At 38.2% G+C, this 18012-nt stretch overlaps 1 protein-coding gene across 1 annotated transcript in view; it reads right to left on the bottom strand.

Moving 5' to 3' along the window:
- Positions 1-18012, bottom strand: part of LOC112575092 (WD repeat and FYVE domain-containing protein 3-like) — a 47721-nt gene that overhangs the window by 25271 nt on the left and 4438 nt on the right. The window contains 29 exon segments of the mRNA XM_025256668.1: positions 115-354; positions 546-686; positions 847-1037; positions 1677-1894; positions 2533-2644; positions 3233-3384; positions 3535-3696; positions 4012-4085; positions 4306-4458; positions 4587-4777; positions 5009-5120; positions 6184-6323; positions 6588-6816; positions 7051-7232; positions 8955-9176; positions 9994-10391; positions 10820-11034; positions 11199-11421; positions 11846-11932; positions 12147-12301; positions 14178-14278; positions 14463-14601; positions 15483-15676; positions 16306-16401; positions 16554-16720; positions 16896-16993; positions 17148-17294; positions 17424-17479; positions 17737-17903. Of these exon segments, the coding sequence (XP_025112453.1) occupies positions 115-354; positions 546-686; positions 847-1037; positions 1677-1894; positions 2533-2644; positions 3233-3384; positions 3535-3696; positions 4012-4085; positions 4306-4458; positions 4587-4777; positions 5009-5120; positions 6184-6323; positions 6588-6816; positions 7051-7232; positions 8955-9176; positions 9994-10391; positions 10820-11034; positions 11199-11421; positions 11846-11932; positions 12147-12301; positions 14178-14278; positions 14463-14601; positions 15483-15676; positions 16306-16401; positions 16554-16720; positions 16896-16993; positions 17148-17294; positions 17424-17479; positions 17737-17903 (4762 nt within the window).

Raw genomic sequence — 18012 nt, 5'->3', positions numbered from 1 at the left:
GTTACATATACATTGTACTTGTATAGCAGAACACAAAATGCACACAAACACAGCTATATGTACTATAAATGTGTCCTACAGGAAACAAGAGATACCTGCCATAAGTGAGATTACCTTAAATTCTTCATTGGGTGTAGTGACATCACTGCTAAAATCTGGAATGGGGTATGGAAACAGGGTGGCCACAAGCATGGTTATGAACTCTCCTGCCATGCAAAGCGTACGGAAGTCGGCCAGATTGTGATACAAATACATCAGGAACTGAATCAAGGTCACAGGCCGATCCTCTGTGTTGTCAGCAGCACTGGCCATGCTGGTGGAACTGGTAGAGCCGATACATTCATCTGCTGGCAGCTTCCATCAAAAACAGAAAATTGGCTGGAACTGAGGACTAGTTAATGTAATTAGTGCGTAATGTAGATAGTGAATGTAATTATAGTATTAATGCTATCTGGTGACAATAGACTATAGATAAAACGGACAACATTATCAATCTGACTTTTGAGCTTCTTTACTCTACAGTATTCACAGTCCATTTAACTTACCTGGTTTAGCATGCTGCGCACCATAGACAAGATAATCATGGCTGCATCTGGACACAAGTCAACCTGATCCCTGGATAACACCACCACTGGCTTGCTAGCAGGTACACCAAATATTACAGTCCATACTGCATCCAGGCTCAACTGTCGTAAACAAAGCTTTGAATTATAATAATGCACAATCTAATAATCTATGAAAGAGCAGCTCCAAGTTTTATGTGTTTAGGGAAGCTATAATTCTCTCTTACTGAAAGTGACAAAAAGCTGCACTGCTTACAAGCTAAGCTGCTTTTTTATTATTTACCGGCACATCTAAATCTGAAGACAAGGCATGATCATGTATTCCCAGCAGAAGTTTCATCAACAGGAAGTGGATGGCAGAGATGCTGGTGTGTCGTGGCAACAACCACTGTAACACCTGGAATCCTGGCACACTGCACACCTCCATGTTCACCTCATGGCCGCTCTCTTTGGTCCCAGTGCCAACATTGAAACCTGCAGTCACAAAGGTAATCAGCTTCCTACAATTATAAAGTACGCCAGCGGTTCTCAACCTTTCACTTGTGACGCCCCCCTGACGAACAAAGGTACGTCCGCGCGCCCCCCTTAGCCAGCAATGTAAGCTAATTTCACTAATACCGGTATAAGAAACTTTAAAAAAATGACCACTTTCGTGCCCCCCTTGTAAGCACGTCACGCCCCCCTAGGGGGGCGCGCCCCACAGGTTGAGAACCACTGCAGTATGCATTATATAAAAAAATCCTTCAGCCGCTTACATTTGCCATTAATAATTAAATTTCATCCATTAAATGATGCAGTAACAAGATGATGCCTTGGTAAAACAAACATTTACAGAGTTTTCTCTTTCGCCTTTAATGGAGTTTTTGTGCTTGTCACTGAGTCCAAGGTAAAGGATACCATCATAAACTCTACAAAGAAATCCTGCTCTCTTAACCTGATTCTCAATCTCCAGCATGAGTGCCTTCATTTGATGATTCCAGTTATGACTCGCATTATCAACCACTCTTTGTCCTTTTTGCGTTGCACTTTACAAATCTTATTATTTCTCCCCCCCCCCCCCCAAACAAAAATTTTCTGTGTATTCATTGATTAAAATTAAAAAATAAATCTCACCAGGCATAATGGCCATTTGGTTCTTGAGAATGTTTTCTGTTCCACCTAGCCAGCCCCCTCGCCCAATTCCCTCACGAAATCTTCGAACATTCTCCTGATTTCGCAGCATAGTGACAAGAACTTTCATGGCTAGCTTGACAGTCGTAGCATGGAGGTGACCTTGGAGGTATAGGAGAAGCCAGTCAAATCCTAGAATCCTTTGCAGTTCCTCACACATGCTGAAAAAAGGTGCTTCTTTCAATATTATTTTATCACCAGTTGGATAAATGTAAAATTATTAAACAAAACTAAATCCAAAATATATCATAAGCCAAGAAAATCACTGTTAAAACAAGAGTTTTAACCACTTTAAACCATGGTTACTAAGTAACAATTTTAATTACAAAGGAATTCAAGATGAGTATTGGAATAAATGCAAGTGACAGCTATTCTGTAGAAAGCAATGGAGATGTAAGAAAAGCAGCTCTTTTAGAATTAGCTTTTAACACACCAGCAATGGTATGGTAATATATCTATATTGTTAGTACACAGCAATGGTATAGTAACATAAATATATATTTTTTGTTTGTACACAGCACTCATTACTGTATTTCTGGCAGTAACATTTCTTTCTTTGAGTTCTTACCAGATTACATGACTATAATGGAAACATTGCCCTCTAGCTACCTAATTCCAGATGTCCACTCCCAATTGGCCTGGGATGACCAATGAACAGAGAGAAAACAAAATCAGCAACTCACCCCCATCTTTTCCTGTCTGGCGTGTTTGTACACCTCTACAGCTTTGATATCTACAAAGAGTCATGTTATCTGGTGTGGTACAAAGAAGAATGACAAACAGTTGCAATGTTACTTACATCTGATTGATAGAAACTGCTCCACGAGGCAAAACCAGTTTTTGTACAAGCTCCAGAAGAATATTCCGTACCTTGACATTATGGATTCTTGTGGCAGTACTGCTATCTGCTGCTATGAGAAAACACACACAGAATTTGGATTTATGTAAAACTAATTTAATAAATAATTTGTCATAGGAAATTCAGTCTTGACTTTTGTTATTGATAATATCCCATCTGTTGATTAGTAGCACAACAAAAGATTACATCTCAAAGCAAAAGCCTGTCAGTTGAGGATGGTGTGTGAAGCAATCAAACTCACTCTTGTAATTCTTTATGTTGGTCTGTGAACATGTGGAACAGTCCTAAGATGAATGCATGTGGGATAACCATGAGACAGGCAGGCTAACTATGTGAGGGGAATGTGGGCTAGCTATGAGATGGAGGCTACCTATGTGAGGGACATTTGAAGGCTACTTATGTGAGAGACATATGTAGGTTAGCTATGTGAGATGTGGACTATGTGACAGACATGCAAGACCTAAATATATAAAAGACATGTGTAGGCTAGCTACATGAGGCATATGTGTGAACTATGTGAGGGATATGTGGGTTAACTATAAGAGGGACATGCAAAGACTATGTGAGGGATGCGTGGGCTAGCTATATGAGAGACATATGGGCGCTAACTATGAAAGGGACATGTGCTAGGCACCCTCACCAGTGTAGCTCTGTACGCTGCTCTGCTGGTGCCAGTCCCCACTGGCGGTGCTCTCTGTCTGTGCAGAGTCAGATGCAGCTTCATTCTGAAGGTCAAGTGACCGTTCAGCAAATGTCACTGGTGGTAAAGTGGATACCAGGAAGTAGCCAAGGCTAGGAAAAAAAAATCATTTTACAATATTTTTTTGATTCCTAATAAAAGTGTCCTTTCCACATTGAAACTTTCTTCCACCATTACTATTCATGCTCTCATGTCACACAATTTTGAAGTAAAAGTAAAAAATATAAAACATAAAAACACACCGAAGAATTCCATGTGGATCTGGTGCCCCAGTCAGAAGCTCACAGACAACACTAGCAATGGTTTGAATAGTAGGAAGGGACAAGTGTATGTCACGAAGTATGTTCAGAAGCTTGGTAACCAGCCCCATGTCCCGCATCAACTCACAGTTTGTTTTCTGTTCACTGACAACCACCAGCAAAGATGTCAATAACTTTGATGAGACAATATACATTCTGCACAAGTTATATTACGTTTATATTTGCTAGTATCATTTTATCCAGAAAATGAAGGCAAGAACCACAGTCTATCAATAAATGAATTTACTTTACCTAAAGTTATTTAATTTTGCTCACTGTTTACAAATTTCAATTATAGTACCAAAAAACATGCCAGGAAAGCTCAACAGAAAGATTAAAAATTTATATATTTTTTTAAAAACCAAAGCCAAGAATTCAAAATAGAACATAAAAGAAATAAAGAGAATGAAGTCCCTCTACCTCGAATCGGTCAGCAATTCATAAAAATGCTCATACAGTGAACGCTGAAGATCACCAGGGGCTTTGTGCCATACCTGATGCAGACAGACATTATGATGATATGAAAATTCCTGTCATGATTGTTAAGACATGTTTTGCACCATGTAGCTGGTGCAATTGAAAGTTATGTGCTATAAACAAGATACTTCATGAATGTACAGATATATTTCTTAGCAAAAGCACGTCAGAGTTTACAACATTATCAAAAGATGGCAGATGTTTGCTAGAACAAAACCACTTAATACTGGAGCTTACCTCCAACTCACAGAGCAGATCTTCAAAGGCAACTTTGTTGGGAATGATGGCACTTTCTCGACCTGAGTCAAGTGAGCCAACCAGGGAGAAGGTCAGGTGCAGGATGTGACTGTTCAGCAGGGATTGCTTTTTTTTGTATAGCATGGCCAGCAGCTAAACACATGCAAACATACAACTTGTATACTTTTACTTTTTTTTTAAAAAAAAGCTTATTTTGCAGTTCTAGCTGTCATACAATAAAATGTCATTGAACAATTCTTTCACACTTTATTCAAATTTACCTGGTATCCACGGATGCGATCCATGTCCCACCTGGAAGCATGGTTGCTACGGACAACGCAAACCAAGGCCTTTACAGCTGCATATAACCCTTCCACATCATTTGCCATAGCAATCAGCCCTAGCAGGCATGATGTACCACCAACATTCTCAAGCATGGGTGCAACTGGTTTGGGGCAAAATGTTCTCACACCTTCAAATAAAAACAGATAAAAAGAGGCTGCAAAATGATACAGAATTCATGGGCTAATCTTAAAAAAAAAGTGAATTTAAAAAAAAATATGCTATATTATTTCTCAAGAGGTTAACATTCTAGCCACAGTATTACCTCTACTGGATGCTATGTAAAATACAGTGGGCTCTGTTATCCAGTAAAATCGACTCCAGACTGTTAAACTGAGACTAAGTTGCAAATGCTTCATACCAAGGTATCCCATGAGGACTGCCCCCAAGCTACGAGCTGGACCTGCCAAGTGTCCTGCAGCATTGTGCAAAATCCTGATGGGTGTAGCATTCTCATGGGCCGACATAGCCAGCTGAACAAATATAAGCAAAGATTCAGAAGTTTTCTATAAGGCCTAATCAACAATGATTGAATAAACTGACTTTTAGCCATATGATCTACTGCTCTGTGTCACACCTTAGTTGTTACAAGAGTATATATATATATCTGAGGATTCTCTTCACAGAAGAAATTGCAGTTGTTTAGTGTTATGCATAGTAATTCACAGTGGTTTTTATGAACACCCAACTGGTTTAAAGTTGTTTTAGTTGTTTTATACAGTTCACTTCAACTTTTCATCTTGAGAGAAACAATTTTTTTTCAAACTCCTTTAGGGAAATCCTGTAGTTGAGTGAGTTTTATTCTAAATTATTCATGCAGATGAAAGCATCTAAAAATAGCCTGAGCGATCATGTGATTGTTTCCTTGCGGATAGGGTGGTAGTATTAAAGTATTAATTTTGCATGAAGCACTTGACTTAACAGTTATTATTATCAAAATAAGACAGTTACAACTACTAAGTAGTTATCAATGCATCAATAAAAATGGTTATGGGCTTATCCAGAATTGTAGAACTTTTTTTCCCGCAGATGATAAAACAAGAATGGCACAACCAGATTGAAGAGAGCAAAGGATCAAGGGTAAAAAATGCCAGATAGCTGTTTGACGGAGAAATGTTCTACTGTGAAGGTACCATTCAAACAACTCAATGAAAGAATTGCAGTTTACTTAATCTGATAAATGCGAGACATCAGAAATTCATTAAGCATTTGAAAACCTATTGAATAAGATTAATAACCAATTTGAAGAAGCTAAGAATGGGCATATCACAGCTACAGCCCTTTTAAGTACAGAAGAACAAGTGAAACAAAATAAAAGCCATTGTTGTCATTTAAAGAAAACATACATGTATTGTTTCATATATACATGCGTTGTGTTATTTCATTTAAAGAAAATATGTTTTACTCAGCGACCATTAAGTACACAGTGTTTGACTGTTTAGATGAGAAAACTGTTAAAATTAATATTGTGACTGATGAAGTCTATAACCATAGCTGTGAACTAAAAAAAAAAATTAAAAAACAAAAATCACTCACTTGTTTAGCAATGGACTTGCTGTCTACTTTGTTGTATACTTTGCGCACTTTGGCCACGGTTAACTGACACATGGCATGGGCATGTACTGCAAGCATCACTTTCTCCTCTGTGATGAAGGGGCCACAAAGCTCGTTCTCTTCTGTATCAAGAAGAAGATGGCCACCATTTTAGTTGTATTCATTAAAAAATTAAACAGGAAAATAATTAAACCTGTCTGCATACTATGGCCAATACAAAACAATACCTCATTAATCTAAAGAGAAGATTAGAAAATTAATGTTGATTTGGTTTTAGACTGGCAAATTAGAAAGCACAGCATAGCTGAAAGTCTAAATTGGAAATTTTACAAATAGCTCACATCACACAGGTTTTTCAGGTTTCCTTAAAGTATTATCAGTCATACCTGAAAGGGGTGCTTGTAGACTGCCAACATAAGTAGGCCCCAAGTGGTAGATGCTGGACACAACAGCAGAAGATACAATATCTTCCAAAAGATAAAATGGACCCTGGCGCCATGACAGCCGTGACTGGCGACGAAGCATTGGTGGAGAGCCGATGTAGGCAAACACAGACGTGAAGGCTGAGGGGCTGGCTGTCCCACCACCACCAAGGTTGGGTGAGATATAGTGCAACTTTGGAAAGGTGTAAACCGAGGCATATTAACACATGGCATATATCTCTATTATATGGTATACATGACAATAGGTTTTGTGCACAACAAAGCCATGGAGGTTTGTTTTTAAATATGATGCAATATGTGGTGTCTACCTGAGAAATGTAATTTTGGTAGATGTTCACAATTTTCACACCCACAGAGGCAGGACAAGGTCTGAAACATTTCTAGGAATGCAGACATAGACATTTACCTTTTGAGTGTCTACATGTTCCCCGTCCACAAAGAGACTGACGCTACTGTTCTTCATGATCCCAGCACGGTGAAAAATGAGCACAAGGTGATGCCACTGTCCTTCTTGTGTCAGTTCAGGACACCAAAAACGTACAGTATTGTCAGTCAGGGCTGGGTCCTGCTCAAGCTCGCATCCATTGCCTTTAATACAAACAGAATTTTTTACAAAAGTTAATTTTCTTTCTTCATTACTGTTTGATGACATGATTATAGACATTACCATCAATGAAAATGTCAGCCGTAAAGTTTCCTCCCTAAGAAAGAAATGCAAAGAAAGCATCAGTCGAATGACCTCCCTTAAATGCTTGCCCAATGAATCTTCATTCATGGACAAAAAGTGACACCATGGGATACTTTACACGTGAGGTAAAAAAACTGCTGGGAAAACTCTTACACAAAGCACAATGCTATTGCAGAAGTTAAATGCCTGGTAAGCATGAAACAACCAGCATCCAGTAATGAATCAAAAAAAAAAAAAAAAAAATTAAAAAAATCAAACCATAAAAGTTAAGAAGCAACTTCAGAAAATAAAAACCAGCAAAACAGCATGTCACGGCATTAACAATTCGCTCGGCTAGACAAATGCACGTTCTTTCAACACAACAAAACGGCTGCCCAAATCATGTTCATTTCGTAGTCCAGTGGCTCAGGACTTTACAGACTACAACACAAATACTTATTGATAACAACCCGCCTCAACACAGTACTCTAAGGGCGCTGAACATCTATGATAGACGCAATGTTTACATCCGGGGCACTTCCCCCAATCAATCACAGCACAGTCCAATCTTACAAGCCAAGTAGGAAAATTACACTCCTCGCACTCTCTTCTGTCTAGCAACGAGGTTCCAGTCCTATTATCTATCTTATGACCACTCTAGCAATCATTGAGTATGTTACTCGCAGTTCATCATCACGCTTAGGGTTGTCTCTCTCCGCATCACCAGCCAACTAGTATCCAATAATACGAATACACAGGTGAAGGACATAGATACTGGCCAAGTCTGTGAGGCGGTTTCCGAGGTCACAGCGGAGGTACTGTACTACCCTTCTAAACAATATTCTCCAATTCACACATATTTCTCTCATATGTTCATGTTTACAACTTTGAAACCTACATGAGTTCTATTATAATTCCATAAGCAATAAGAGAAAAAGATGTCATACCTCCTCTAGGTGAGGTTACTCCAAAAATGGGCCAGCACCGCGCTGCATCCAGCATTGATCAACACTACCCTTCTATACTCTCTAATCTCAACCAGGGAGATTTACATGTCGTGACTCAGGCACGTCTTCTTCCTTCGCTATCCCCGGCCTCAGTAAATGTCCTACCTCGTTCCCGCCAAAAGCTACTGGTGAACAGAGTTCGCTAAACACTTTGTGTGACGGTTAACACTTTCCCAGCTAATGTTCTCATCCATTCAGCCATGCATTCAACATACACTTGCAGTCCGTAAGTCGCAAATGGGGTAAAAATAATCTGAAAAACATAGAGGCATGACTGGTCCGCGACACAGCAACATTGATGCTGAATGACTACAAGCAGTCGTAGAACAAGCCATCAGCCAACAAGATATACTGGCCAGAACTCAAGGGAAGGTTAATGGCCAGATAGACAATATCTTGCTTTCTTTTGAGTTCTTAGTGAGACAGGGAATTCTATAGATGACATTTTCATTGGTAAAAGAATACCTCCTATGGGCATGGGGTAAATTTGAAGAAGCTCCAAACTAAAAACACTACACATTTTGCTAACTGAAACAGCAATTTTCACATCTTAAAAAACATATTTCATTCCACAGTGGTCTGTGATGTAAAATATGATTCAGGAAAAATGTAAACAAATGACATGCTTACACTTACCAGAAACAGGCATATATGACTCTTGTGTGGTAACAATGAGGGCTCGGTCACGAGATGTGAGGATAACACTGAGGCAGATGAGATTCTCTTCACGACCCTGGATATTGCGCACCACTGTGAGGAGACGCACTGGATGGCCATCTTGGCCGGAGTGACTGAACTTATCCACGCAAAACCATGTGGACAAGGTCAGGCCAGACTGAGGGGGAAATACACGCTCACCTAAAAGACAAATATTACAGTTTAGTCTTTTGACTTAAGAGTGATGTTTCTTTGCCTAATCAGCTAGAGAGGACTGCTGTTGTTTTCTTCTAAAAGACATCTTTGTCCACTAATGGTCACCGTAAGCTAGTGTTTCTTTGGTCATCTAGTCTGCAGTTTTTTTCCTTTATCAGATTAACTACTTCCACTTCATTGCAAATTAAAATTTTTTGGCTCTATGGATGACGCAGTCTTTCCATTTTCCATTTTCCTGTTATGTTCTACAGATCGGATGTTGAATCTGGATTTCAATGATATCACCTAACATAATAAGCGTGTTTTATGCCATTCTGCATCCTACTCCATGGATATTTGTGGACTACTGTTGTGTTCTTTAATGTTTCCTCAAAGCCAGGATTGTGTTTTACTCTCAACTCTGTTGCCCCTAAAACTTCAAACAAAACTTCAAATGAAGTGTTCTGACAAACCTTCCTCCTCGTCGTCATCATCCTAAGAGATCTTGTTCCTTGTGACACTGTGTTAATGTAACCCTGCCTCTTTTTTGATGTGTTTCTATATATGTATGCTATATTAGATTCTATAGTGTACATTTGTTGGTTTTTTTTTATAACTTTTTTCTGTACAGCACACTGAGTGTACTTTTAAGCAGGGGAAATAAGCTATAAAAATCTACTTCATTTTATTATTATTATTTTCATCAAACATCCCTAAGAATTCTATAAGAGACAGAATAGCAGCATGTTATTTTCTTATTACAAAATTAGATATAATTTCTTATCATTTGAAGAAGATATATATTATAAGTAACATCAAATACCTGTTCCAATTCCTCCTATTACAGCAGGTTCTGAAGTTCCCACTACACCTCCAACGACAGAAGGTGTCGGAGGCCCCTGTGGGGCGATGCTAGGCAAGTACAGACAAGCAAAGCCTTCTGCTGACATGTCAAACTCAACAAATGCTGGTGTCACAGATGCCCCATGCATTCTAGCGTCTCTTGGTGTTGTCATAGACACAAGACACTTGACCCTAGTCAGAGGCACAGTCCCTCCAGTAGACTTTAGTTTGCGCTCAGTTTCGACAGTTGCTTGTTTTTCCTCCATGCCAACTGACCAATTGATGACATCAGGATCATGCCAGGGCAGGCTACTCTGATCTTGGTATGCCTCCTCCACAGACCGACAGCTCAAAGGGGAGCCCAGACGCAAGAAGTCCCTGAAGAAGAAAGATACAGTAGTTAACTCTGGAAAACGGTAAAGCAAAAAGTTCAAAATTTGGAGTCAAAATACCATTCTTAAATGAGGGATACAAATACAAAATATCTTTGTTATCCTTTTCAGGAAATTGCTTTATTTACTAAAGGTAACATGAGAACATCACTTTACATAAAACTAAAACACAGGTATAAAAAGAAGATAAGCTGACTACATCCAATTCATTTACATTCACACTTACAGCCTCTCTTGTAATTATTAAAAATCTATACACATCCTTATTGCCATTCCAAGTTAGAAAACACAGAGATGAGTATAATATTGGTTCAAATGTAAACATAAATGGACACTACGGAAAGGAAACAAGCAGTATCTGCATCCACGAGATGCAATAAAACTTCAATTATAATTGCTAACACCACTGTTCACCTCAGATCTCGAGGAGTAAGCGACTGTGATGCAAGCCTTTCAAACATGTGCTGCAATGGTGGATGCAGTGGATGAGCCTCGTCAGCTAAAGAAGCGCTGGCATGACTCAACAACTCATGAGGCAGACCACTATCACACAGGATTTGCTGGTTGCGTTCAGTTTTCAGCAAGGATTTTAACATGTATGCCATAAACAGCTGCAGTTCCAAAGACATCTGTAATGATGGAGAAAATGTTTGAAAAACACTTTCGACTGCTTTCCAGTTTGGCAGCTTTAAACTACAGTTTTCATGGTCATGAACATGGTCTTGAAATAGTTTAGTAGGGTTACTACATAAAAGTTTGTTGTGTTAATGAATGCCGGGATTAATCTGGATACCTTTTGGTCTTGGTGCTCCACAGCTGGCAAAAGGTGAAAAATGGAGAGAACAGCACCAGCATGCACCACCACTGGATCAGGTTGCCCATTGAGATTGAGACCCATGCTGCCGGTGCTGCTTCGCTTGGGACGAGCTGGTGCAGTTTTTTCCCCTGCAGAACTCTCCTCTCCAACTGATGTATGTTTGCGAAGGCATGGTGAGTCTGCACGTAGGTGACTTGGTCTAAATCAAGAACAAAATACAATGAAAGCAAGATGTGTCAAAAACTGGGGACAGCAGTTGCTAGAGTTATAGTGGTATGGGTCACAAGTCAAATATTCAAAAGCCTCTGCAAATAAGCATGCTTATAAACTTTTCATAAAAAACGAAAAATCTGCTTGTAACAAACTAACATAGTTTAGTTGGGTCAAAAATTAATTGAAGAAGTTGTTAATCTGACAAAACAACCAGAATCTGTACCCATTAGACACACTGTGGAACACATTTTCTCTGATAGATAGTATCTTTCAAGAAGCCATCACTAACTCTTCCAATTCACTCAATATTGGACACATATATTCATGGCAAAATCACGAATAAGACATAACTACAAACCATGTCTACATATGAAAAATAAAGTTATATATCTATCAAGGAAAAAACTCACCTGTCAAAAGCATCAAGAGACATGTCATAGAGGTACCGCAGCATTATGCAGGCTGAGTACAGCATAGGTGGTACAGACATTTTCAGTCTAAAGTGAACAAAAGATTAAAAAATAAATAAATAAAATCAGTCACTCAAAACCAGCAACCATTTGAAACTTTACTTTAACATCAACAAACCAGAAAGATGTGCATGACGCCAGAACCTGATATATGTATAAGATCAAATCAACATATACAAGAAAAGCCAAAAAATAGTTGACCAGAGAAAGAGCAGAGAAGGAAAAGAAACATGACTCATACTTTTCTTCTTTTCCATGTGAAAAAAGTTCTGAAAATGTATCATGTACATCAGAATCTGGTTCATGGATACTGCCTTCTGCAGCAGCTGGAAAGTCCATAGTCCCAGAGAAACATCCAAGGAGCCTTACTGCTTCTGTCAGACTGTCATACCGAACCTGCCAACATCAGTGGGAGTCTTAACAGAATTTAATGTGCCTTTAGAGTTTTACTGGAAACCTGCGGGGAAAATCTTCTCCAAAAGTCGTTCATTAGTAACCCTTTGTCTGATTACAGATAACTTACAAATGCAAGACTTTAAGCTCTATTTTATAATGTGCAAGTTATGTCTTAAAACGAAATTTTGAGTCTTCTAGACTTACCAGATGACATGACCATAGGAGATAAAGGGTTACACTAGCTCTTTAACCATTAAAAAGTTGTCTCACTGACAGTGAGCTAGCAACAAAGAATTTCTGTTAATGGTCTTCTCTCAGATCCTGTTGTCACCCGTACAGGTTCCCCTCAAGGCTGCTGCTTGTCTCCCCTACTGTTCATACTGTATGCTAACGTTGTAGAAGCACTGTGGATAATAACTTTCTTGTAAAATTTGCTGATGACACTGCTTTGCTGTCTCTTTTGTATGATAGTGAATATGATCATAGCAGGGCTCTTCCTGACTTTGTTCGCTGGTGTGACGAACAATTTGTCTTGAATGCCTCAAAGACTAAGGAATTGATTTTTGACTTTAGGATGAACAGGGCTGAGGCAGTCATCAGCATTATCCATGATAATACCATCGAGGTAGTCGACTCTTACAAATATCTAAGTAATATCTTTAATAACAAGCTTAAATGGGACATCAACACTGACACGATCCTCCGTAAGAGCAAGCAATGTCTGTACCTCCTACGGAAACTCAGATCTTTGTGAGCTCTCTCATCCTCACTCAGTTCTATCAGGCCTTCATTGAAAGTCATATATATACTATTGCTAGTACTAGCACCATTTGAATTGTCCCTGGGGATCAATAAAGTTGTATTGTACATGCCTAGTGTTCAGAGCATTCCACTAGTCAGGTGAGCAACTACTTTGCACAGCTGACATGGACTATCAACAGTAAGTCTTTTTTCCAAAAAGGAAGTCCAGTGTCAAGAATTCCAACCAAAAAAAATGCAATATTCACTGAAGCAGTGAAAACTGTAGCACAGGCAACACTAACTGGCAAACACAAGTTTTTTCTCAAAAAAAAAAGTCTGTTGTTACAAGGATTCTGACAAAAAAAAAAAAAAAAAACAAAAAAAAAAAAACAATGCAAAATTCACTGAAGCAGTGAAAACCATATCCCAGGCAAAACTGTCAAGCGCACGTCTTTGCTCAAGGGAAGGAAGTCTTAGCATCAAAAGAATTTCAAAGAAAAAACATAGAAATCTCTGCAGCAGTAAAATACATAGCACAGGCAAATCAGACTGGCAAATACACATAGCATAAAAAAGGATGGCATAGGCGATAAAGACAGTCAAGCACACATCTATCTTCAAGGAAAAGAAGTCTAGTGGCATAAGAATTCCAATGAAAAATGCAGAATTCTTGAGAAAGTCAAAAAAAACAAAACAAAAAAAAACAAAAAACAAGTAACACAGTCCACCTTGTTGAAAAACACGTCATTTCTCAAGGAAAAGAAGTCTGATGTCACAAGAAAAAAATGACAAAAGATCTGAAGCTGGCAAGGCCTAGTACAAACACACATTGACAACACACAAGTTTTCAGCACTGAGTAAGCGTCATATTGGGTAAGAGCAGTGGCTAGTGAACCCCACAGTAACCGTAATATAACTGGTGCATTGGCCTTTTACGCTGTTAAGGGTAGTTGCTCATGTGACTAGTGGAGTGCTCTGTAGGCTACGCACGTGCTAGCTCACTGTCAGTGAGACAACTTCTCGATGGTTATAGAGCTAGTGTAACTGTTTATCTCTTATGGTCATGTCATCTGGTAAATCAAAAGAGGAAATACACTTTTTTAAAAATAAAGAATTTTTAGTTTTAAATGTTCACCTCTGTAGCGAAGAACTTGGCATTGGCAGGCTCATATCGCATAGCAACAGTCAGAGTGCTAAAAACTGTATGCAGCATCATCAGCACATCTTTCCTTGACACTTAAAACAAATTATATTTTGTCACACAGATATTAAGAATGCATATGCACATACATAAAATTTGAAAAAAACATCCCCAAAGAATCTGACATACATAGAAACTGTTTGAAAACCCCTAGAAAATTCTACCATGCTTAAGTCGAATAAACAAATTTATCTAATTAAAGGTATTATAGTTATTTACCTGTATGCCAAGGTGCCTTTGGAGGATCTTCTAGGCTACCCTCCATGGAGACCAGTACAGACATGACGTAGACAAAGCCACCAACCTTACGGAATACTGTTCTCGTACGGTGGCTCTCCCTCAGTACATTCAGCAATGACTTCAAACATACAAAATACACAAGTATTTAATATAAATGTAAATTATACTCTTTCTATACAATTAGCTTCTGCAGCAGTGAACATCTTCACAACTACAGTGTGAAGTGTAATGCAAACTGGGTAGTGTGACAAAACACATCACACTGTGCAGTCCATAAATAAATAAATTATAGAAGGGAAGAAAGTGTTAGCTTCTTTATGGATTGTTTTACCATAAATTACTTCTGTTAAGGTGTTAAAATTGTTAACCAATCAAGCATTTTGTTAAATTTGAAAATAGGCAACGAGTCAATTGATCAAGAACCATGTTGAAGACTGTTTCTAGTTTCTCAATTTGACATTGATTTGTACGCCAACAGCTGAATATTACAAGTAATATTTGAAATCTAATGTATATTCTAAAAAAATATTTTATTGTTTTGCATATGATATTTGTATACATTGCTTAAATAATTTTTTTGTAAATTTCTGTCTCGTAACCTACTTTCGTGACAGGAGTTCTCTCCATTCCAAAGAGTTACAATCTGTCATTTTGAAATTAGTATAAGAAAACAAAAACTATATTTCTTGCCAATCACATTGCTTAAATGTTTAAACAAAGGTTCTTTAAAACAGTGTGCCAATGATGGTTGTCTTTATTATAGGTTAACGGGTGTAAATATTGAAATACGTCATGCCTCGTGCCACCACTACCATTCTAAATGTTCAATCACATCACTTTTCTTCCACGAGTTAAAAAACATGCAATGTTTGCAAAACAAATGAACTTCTTGAAACCTCACATCTCAGTTTGAAATCCAGAACCAACCACCTAAATCTAGTAACCATATCCTAATTTCTTTCTCTTTGTAAAATTTCTGAAGAACAGACACTTAAGTACCTTAAGTATGTGTGTTTTGAGCTCCAGATCAGTAACAAGTGCTGTGGGCATGAGACCCAGCAATGTGCCCATATCGTCATCTCCACCAGGAGAAAGTACCAGCTGCTGCACGATGTTGAGGGCATGCTGTCGACATTCTGGATAAGGAACCATGTTGTGTGCACACCTGGCTCCCCCACACTGATGAAATACACCTGCAAAAGTCATAGCACACCTCTGATATAACCCTTAGCTAGTCCAAAGTATTGCTGAATAGGAGAAATTGAAACTTTTTTCACAGGTAATACTACTCTGAATGCCTTTAAATGCAACTTAGGAAAAAACATTCTTCTCTATATACCATATTCAAACCATGAATATGTGCAATACACAGGCTATAGCTAGGTCATGCTGTTTTCACAGATGAGCTTCAAAGTAATCAACAGTTAAAGGGAAGTCAACTACTGTCTCTTTCATGGGCAGTGCTGGGTTGTGTTCGTACCTCTCAACACTCTCTCAACAGTCTGATGGAATGCAAACTGATTTCCTCTAATATCAAAATCTCCAATATCTTTCTGCTCATGGTCTTATATTATGATGTTCAGTTCAAAATAATGTTTGCCTTTAAGCTCAGCCTTGCTTCAGGCATGATTTTTTAATCTTTTTATGGTTCATAGGTTTCTGATAACTGATTACTAGTTTGTTTTAAATTGTGCTATGTAACATCTTTATTACTTTCCATGCTATGCATGCAGTTCTTGGCAGATTGGACAAAGGTCTGTCTTGCATGTAGTATATTTTTAAGTCTTACTTCAAAACCAAAACAAAATGATGTTCCCTGTACCTGCATTTCCACTGTTACCACTAAGAAGCACAGCCAGAGCCTCCATGGTGAGATGACCCATCTCCTGCTGCTCCTCTGAAATGGTTCCTTCTTCTCCTGTCCATGCAAAATACACCAAAACAAATTGCTTTTCCATCATATTTTCAAGGATGCCTAATAAAGGGACTGACTATCCGGGTATAATAATACTAGATTTAAAAAATAAAAAAAATCGAGCATCCTTAATGATAGTTGCAAAACAAACTAACCCAAAGAGGGGCCACTGTGAATTTCTTTCAGGTGGGCAGCATAGCGATGTAGACAGGTCACCATCACCTCTAGTATACCCACTTCTCGGAATACATCTCGATAGACACAATGGTATCTTAAGATTCGAAGAAGTGTCTTCATACACAGAATGCTGTTCTGCAAACAACTAAAAGAGTGCAATACTGCTGTGTTAGAAAGTAGAGTCATGTAGCATGAAAGTTTAATAAAACACAGTATCAGGCATTGTTCTGGTTTTTATTCACTATTTGTGTGTCAGTGTACTCTGTGCAGTATCACTGCACTGGCCTGCAGTAAATTTATCCTTTTTTCAAAGCACTCACTTTTGTGTCTTGATAAGAATGCTGAGGCTGATGAGCTCCTTGCATGGTACAAAATTCAGGTTGACTACAACGAACTCCAGCAATTCAAAGAACTTCACCTATTAAAAAAAAAAAACCAACAAAAATTAGTCAAAAAATTAAACAAAAGACACTAAAAATATTTGTTAATGAAGACAGATGAAAATAGGCTTAGCTCAGTTATTTTAACCTACATTAGCACAATTAGAAGTCAACAAATAATAGTCTACTTACCTGAATATCAACAGGCTTCAAGAAAATCTTCTCTGCAAACTGTGAAAGAGTGTTTTGTGATTCAAGAATGAAATAATTGGCTGGATCCTGTTGATATATACTGCTCAGTACATCCAGAATGGTACTACACAGCTGTGTGGTCTCAGCCTGAAGAAAGACAGAGTATTATTGAAATGGAATTTTAAAAAAAAAAAAGATGATCAAACTGAAGGCATACCTAAAGTACTTTTCTTTATTATATATAATATATAAGAAAGAGTATGTCCAAGAACCTACCTTAATAAATACTGATTGAAGAACTTGAAATGCCTGTATATTTCGCACACTGACACCTACAAGAAAATTAAAGGGACAAAGCATATTTGAAAACTATGCACATGCAAGAAAAAAAAAAGTAACTAAATTAAAACTGTCAAGTGTCACCTCAAAATCTTTCTTATTAAGTTGACCATGCCCATGAAAAAAGGGTGTGGCAACCAACGCCATATGTAAAGTAAAGAAAGACAACTACCACAGAAGTTGAGATCTCTGGGCTCAATGAATCACTTTCTTTCACAGGTCAACTAAGCAAATGATCAAATGAACAAACCTTTGCCAGCAGGCTGAGGAACAACAAAACCGGGAATTTGAAACAGTGAGCCAGAATTGGAAGCTGGAGGTCGAAGCTCTGTGAAACCACATGTAGTCAGGGAACCCACCAATAAAACCAAATTTCTCAAAGCCTGCACAGATTCTTCTTTCTCATCCTTTTCTAGCCTGCAGAAATAGACAAAAATACGGTATTCAGTTATACCATGCAGGAAATATGTCAAGAAAGTCAAAGAAAAGTTTAAAGAAAATTCAGATCATGAAAAGAGTGTGAACA

Source organism: Pomacea canaliculata, linkage group LG1 (assembly GCF_003073045.1).
Source record: "Pomacea canaliculata isolate SZHN2017 linkage group LG1, ASM307304v1, whole genome shotgun sequence".
NCBI classification, from domain to species: domain Eukaryota; kingdom Metazoa; phylum Mollusca; class Gastropoda; order Architaenioglossa; family Ampullariidae; genus Pomacea; species Pomacea canaliculata.
Note: the sequence above shows the minus strand (reverse complement) of the source record. Positions and strands in the feature narration are given on the sequence as shown.